This window comes from Papaver somniferum, chromosome 5, assembly GCF_003573695.1.
Source record: "Papaver somniferum cultivar HN1 chromosome 5, ASM357369v1, whole genome shotgun sequence".
Taxonomy (NCBI): Eukaryota; Viridiplantae; Streptophyta; class Magnoliopsida; order Ranunculales; family Papaveraceae; genus Papaver; species Papaver somniferum.
In genome coordinates this window covers 208,233,541-208,240,297 of record NC_039362.1, presented here as the reverse complement: position 1 = coordinate 208,240,297, position 6,757 = coordinate 208,233,541, and the positions used below count along the sequence as shown (strand labels likewise).

Sequence of the window (6,757 nt, the reverse complement as noted above, 5' to 3'; positions counted from 1 at the left end):
AAAACTAGTGTATGTTATTGTGAGAGAGGCCGGTCATGAAATGACGAATATTCTTTATAGATATTTGGGTTGGGATTTAATAAATAACCCCCAAATCAAGAATGGTCATATCATTTGTTTGATAAAGATATACACTCAACTTTAACGAATTCTACCGTACCAACGAAATGCTGAAAGAACTAGAGATAGCACGTCGATAAAGTATGCCCCCAGATAAACTTTATTCGTGACCTATTGATTTTTATTTTTAGAATATAGATACAGTACTACCTGTACTTGGGTTAATATATGATTTTTGTTTGATGCTTATTAATAATGTGTCAATTTATACGAAAATGCTATAACTATAAGCCTATAAGACACGGGATCAACTCGTGTTTTACTTGCCACTTTGGAAGCGGCAAAATTAGATCTGTGACGTTTGTGTCACCTATATATTTTCCCTGATGGTTTACGTAGTACTGTACACTATGGATGTATTCTATGTACTAGGTTTACATCAAAATTTATAAAGTATGGGTCAACTGTCAGAAAGAGGATGTTCTTTGAATATATACAATGGTGTTCAATTCGTGATCGAAGAAGAAGACCGACTGCAAAAGTACAAATGACTAAGAATAAATTGTTTCCTCCATTGAATATTCAATATCAGAGGGATAGCTGTTATAGTACATATGTTCATATATAACTCTTGGTTATGGCACAAGAGAACGGGTCACGTGAACTTTAATAGTAATTCCGGCAAAGAAGGAGGTGGTCTCAGGCTTACCCATAATTGAATTTCCTCAATCAAAGTGTGAAAATTGCATCTTTGGCAAACAACATAGACATCCTTTTCCTGTAAATAAAGATAGAAGAGGAGAACAACAGTTAGAGATAGTTCATAGTGACTTGTGTGGTCCTATTGAAGAAGTTTCACATGGAGGTAATAGTTACTTTATAATTTTTATGGATGATGTCAGTAGAAAGGCATGGGTATATTTACTTAGAAAAAAGAGTGATGCACTTCGATCTTTTAAAAGTTTTAAAGCTTATGTTGAAAAACAAATTGGTAAGAGTATCAAGATTTTAAGAACTGATAGAGACAAAGAATATATTGTTGTTGATAGATTTATGGAATAACATGGCATTCAATATCAGTTAACAACTAGATACACACCACAACAGAAATGTGTAGCAGAAAGAAAGAATGGAGATGGTACGTACTATAAGAAGAGCTAAGAATCTACCAAAGAATTTCCTGGGTTATGCAATAGATTGTGTAGTGTATCTTCTAAATAGATGTCCTACCGGTAGTTTGAATAACAAGATACCAGAAGAAGCATGGAGTGGTAAAATACCAAGTATAATACATCTTAGAAATTTTGGGTACATAGCATATGCACATGTGCCTAAAGACATTTGTAAGAAGCTTATGACAAAAGTGAGAAGTGTATTCTTGTTGGTTATAAATCAGTAACCAAAGGATACAAGTTGTATAATCCAGAAACAGGAAAGCTAATTACAAATCGTGATGTAATTTTTGAAGAAGATTCACAATGGGATGGGAATACTACTTCAAAAGAAACTGTCAGAATAATACCAATGGCAGTTGAAGAAGAAGAAAACACTCAAGTTAATGTTGAAGAACATCATGAAGAAGCAAGAAATGATGCAACACATCAACAAGAAATATCAAGACCAAGAAGAAATCATGTCATACCAACACGTATGAATGATTATGTTTTATCAAGAGATGATCAATATATAGATGATGATGTGGTAAACTTTTCACTCTTTCGAGATTGTAATCCTATATCTTATGGAGAAGCTTCTAAATCACAAGGATGGGTACAAGCCGTGGAGGCTAAAATAAAGTCAATTGAGAAGAATAATACATGGTAACTTACTACGCTTCCACCAGGTAAGAAAGCTATAGGAGTTAAATTGGTTTACAAAACAAAATACAAGTCAAATGGTGAAGTAGATTGTCTTAAAATAGGCTAGTTTCTAAAGTATATAAGCAGAAACCAGGAATTGATTATACATAAATATCTGCACCTGTTGCAAGACTTAATACAATTTGCATGATTATTGCTCTAGCTGTTCAAAGTCATTGGAAAAAATTTCAGATGGATGGGAAGTCAGCATTTTTGAATGGCGTACTTGAAAAAGAAGTATATGTTGAACAACCAGCAGGATACATTATGGAGGGGAAGGAGAATCAAGTATATAAGCTAAATAAAGTTTTGTATGGTTTAAAACAAGCATCACGTACTTGGTGTACAAGGATTGATTTTTACTTTATCAAGAAATCAAAGGGTTTAAAAGATGTCCACATAAGCAAACTTTATATTTGAAGTCTGATTCTCTTGGAAATCATATTATAGTGTGTTTGTATGTGGATGATCTTATATTCACTGGTAACAGCTCAGAGATGATCAAGGAATTCGGGGAGGATATGGTTAAGGAATTTGAGATGACAGATTCTTGGATTAATGTGATATATTCTTAGCATAGAAGTACAAAAGGTTGAAAAATGAATATTTATATCTCAACGAAGATATGCAGAAGGTATACTTAAATGTTTCAAAATGGATAATTGCAATCCAATTTTGACACCAGTAAAAGAGAGGTTACAGTTAGTAAAAGAAGGAACATGAGAGCTTGTGAACTCAACATACTTTTAGTGTCTTTTTGTTAGTCTCAGAAATCTGACTGCTACAAGACCTGACATTATGTATGCAGTTGGATTGGTTAGTCTTTTTATGGAATCACCACGTTAGTCACACTTACAAGCTTCAAAACGCATCTTACAATACATTAAAGGAACATATAGGTTATGAACTTTCTACACATCTTTAGAAGATCCAAAGTTGGTTGGTTATATAGATAGTGATTGGGATGGATATACAGAATGAAGAAAGAGTATTTCTGGTTATGCATTTCATATATGAACATGATTTTTCTCTTGGTCATCTAAGAAGCAACAAGTTGTTGCTTTTTCCACAACAGAAGCTGAATATATAGATGCTAGCAATTGTGCTACATAAGCTGTATGGTTAAGAATGATGTTAAAATCACTTTTTCATGAGCAGAGAACACCTAAAACATAAGTCTATTAATTCTTTGACAAAGAACCTTGTGCTTCATGGAAGGAGTAAGCACATTGATATCGTTACATTAGAGAGCTTGTCAGTAACAAGGAGATAGTTATGGAATTTTGTGAGAGTGAAGAGAAAGTAGCTGATATTTTCACCAAGCCTTTGCAGTCTAATTCTTTCATCTACTTGCATGGAAAGCTGGGAATGATTAGTAAAGACAATATTTGTAGTAACTTACCCCCTAAACTATAAATTCTTCCAGAAAAGGACCTTTGACTGTGTGTGCGGCATACGCATGTCATATCAGTTTTACATTCTGTCATATTTTTCTATTCATATCCCTCACGTGTTTAACACGACCCGTCACTTGACAGAATCTTGAATATCCACCATTAGTATATCAATGTTACTTGGCAGAACCTTATTATTATTATTATCTTTTCTTTCGTTAAACAAGGAATTCAGGTTACAATGAGTTTATGATGGAAAACAAGAGAATAAAAATTAACATGGACATAGCATAAAAGTAAAATACTGAGAAATCCGTCAAGAGAAAGAGAAAGATTACTAGAGTAAGACAAATAAAAATTAGTATATCAATGTTACTTGGCAGAACCTTATTATTATTATTATTATCTTTTCTTTTGATAAACAAGGAATTCGAGGTTACAATGAGTTTAAGATGGAAAACAAGAGAATAAAAATTAACATGGACATAGCATAAAAGTAAAATACTGAGAAATTCGTCAAGAGAAAGAGAAAGATTACTAGAGTAAGACAAATAAAAGTATGAATAATATCCGATTAAATCGGAGAAAAAATGGTTTTCCTCGGAATTAAATTTCGACCATGTAGTTTGTTTTTCTTCTTTAGAACGATGTGCTTCAAAAATAGGAGTGATTTACTCAAATCTCTTGTAATTAGTGGTGAAGCTTCCGTCGTCAAAGAAATCATCAATGGAGATTCCATCGCCGGATAAGTTGATGATGAAGATTTCGTCACCGGAGACAACGAAAATGAAGATTTTGTAGTTGGAGAGCATCACTATTGATCTTAAAACCCAACCCAATATCCAAGAACCACCATTAAAGCGAAGATAAGCCTCAAAAGAGTAGATAAAACCACCATAATGATGTAGATAAATAGAAAACATAATAAAAACTGCCGAGTAATCGAGCAAGATGTGATGAAAAATCTACTCAGACCTTGTCCAAATGGACCAGATATGAGCAGAATATGATTATTTTTGATGATTTTGTCGAGGAAGGAGTGTGAGATAGTATTTTTAGTAGATGTAACAAACTTTTGTTTCATTTTATCCACCCACGAAATCAAGATATTGTACTCGTACTTTCAGCTTAATGATCCGACACTGATCACAAATATACCACGAAACCGTAGGAACGTGATTGCATGCGAGGACATAATTTTGTACGGTACTCGCATGTTTTGATTTGAAACCAATGTACCAAAACTAGGACATGATTTTGTACGGTACTCGCATGTTTTGATTTGAAACCAATGTACCAAAACTAGGACATGATTTTGTCCTAATATAATCACAAATATTGTATGTCCAACTCAACTGTTGACCACTTCAAATATAAACGAACATTTGATAACTAAACAACTTTATTTTTGTTGTTGGATCGTGAAAAAACAATATATCAAAAAGTAGTAAACTTTCATTTCATATTTATAATTAAGGAACTCAAGAAATAGTAAGAGAATACATAATGCAGCAAAGATCAGAAAAAGCAAAAGTTGGCCACTAAAAGGTGCCTCTTGCTATTACTACTGCATCTGATTCCTAACTATTATCACTCCACTAAAAGGAGTATTACAGTACTAATTAAGAACTCACACAAAAAGGAGTATGATCATCAATTGTCAAAGCTATTAGCTTGAAATTAACTGACCAATAACTAACTTAATTATGTATTAAGGGTCAAAATTTAGTAAATAATTAATATATATAGTAGTAATCAAAGCCAGATAGCTCCTGCTTGCTTTAGCAATGGAACGAGAGAGCTACTGAGATGAAGAGTCATAACTTCCTTAGCTCCACCAACTAGCTCACCACCGATGAATACGGCAGGTACCGAAGGACTACATCCCAACCTTATAAGTGCTTTCTCGATTTCTTTTCCTGCTCTGGGTTCTTCGTCGAGTTCATGAACTGTTGGGTTTACACCAAGATCATAGAAAAGGGTCTTGTTAGTGTGACTCATACAGCATGTACTCTTGCTAAAGATCACTACTGCTCTTTGTGAGACCAATCTTGTTACTCTCTCCATTATGAATTGAATGTTTCAAAGCTTGTTATGAAGATTTAGTTTGTATTAGAAGAAGAGAATGAAGAAGCTTGGAAATGTTTGAGTTGATTATGAGAATGAATTTACAATGTTGGGTTATTTATAGATGACAAAGGAGCTAGCTAGAAGGTGCATGATGGGTTGCTGCATTCTTGTGAAAAAACTAGTGTGTGTTATTGTGAGAGAGGCCGGTCATGAAATGAAGAATATTCTTTATAGATATTTGGGTTGGGATTTAATAAATAACCCCCAAATCAAGAATGGTCATATCATTTGTTTGATAAAGATATACACTCAACTTTAACGAATTCTACCGTACCAACTTTTTTTTTTTTTGATCGACAGAGAAGATATATTGAGATAAAAGAATGTACAAGGGGTTCTACCAGAGGTAGATTGAAGAAAGTAAAAGAACAATAATCAAATTACAAGAAGATAGAATCCCAGGTACGCAAAATTTGAAATTGAGAAGATTCTAGGTGACCTGCTGCTGCTGCCCAAGCTAGAACTAATGATTTTACAGACAAAATTAAATCATCATCCGTTTTGTAGAGATATTGTTCCTCAAATCGTCTACAGTTTCTTTCATTCCAAATGGTATGGACAATCGCAGCTGGTATCAAACCCCATATATAATTCTTTGACTGAGAAAAGTAGCCATAATGCCAACTGTCTGCCAAGGTTCTCATGGAACCAGGTAAAACCCATACCCAACCTGTAATAGGCAGAATACTCGACCAAATCTTGTAAGCAATCTTACAATGTAAGAAAAGATGTTCCTGTGTTTCAACACCAATGCCACACAGAACACAGGAATTATAAAGATCCATACCTTTATGTTGCAAGATGTCAATTGTATTCAGTCGTCCGTGAATCAAGCACCACATTAATATATTAACCTTAGGTGGAATTGCTGGTTTCCAGACGAACAAGTGAGGAAAATGATCAACTCCAACTTCTTCCATTAACTTAGCATAAAGGGATTTGACAGTAAAAACTCCCGTGGAATGAAGTTTCCATCTACGTGTATCAAGAAGACCATCCCGAACTGGTGGGATATCTCCTATTACAGTAAGAAGAGTAGCGAGTTCTTGCACCTCTGAATTTGTAAGGTCTCGCCTGAAATCAAACTTCCATCCACCTTCTAAAGATATCATGGCATCCACAGTTATATTTTTATCCCGGGAAAGCTTAAAGATGTTAGAATATAGATATAGTACTACTTGTACTTGGGTTAATATATGATTTTTGTTTGATGCTTATTAATAATGTGTCAATTTATACGAAAATGCCGTAACTATAAGCCTATAAGACACGGGATCAACTCGTGTTTTACTGCCACTTTGGAAGCGGCAAAAT

At 34.0% G+C, this 6,757-nt stretch overlaps 2 protein-coding genes across 2 annotated transcripts; both read right to left on the bottom strand.

Moving 5' to 3' along the window:
- Positions 1-4,793: 4,793 nt before the first annotated feature.
- Positions 4,794-5,446, bottom strand: LOC113278515 (monothiol glutaredoxin-S3-like). Its single transcript, XM_026527338.1, has one exon. The coding sequence runs from the start codon at positions 5,378-5,380 to the stop codon at positions 5,069-5,071; it is 312 nt and encodes a 103-aa protein (XP_026383123.1). The 5' UTR covers positions 5,381-5,446; the 3' UTR covers positions 4,794-5,068.
- A 377-nt stretch (positions 5,447-5,823) lies between these two features.
- Positions 5,824-6,555, bottom strand: LOC113280655. The gene has a single exon (XM_026529254.1). The coding sequence runs from the start codon at positions 6,553-6,555 to the stop codon at positions 5,824-5,826; it is 732 nt and encodes a 243-aa protein (XP_026385039.1).
- Positions 6,556-6,757: the final 202 nt, after the last annotated feature.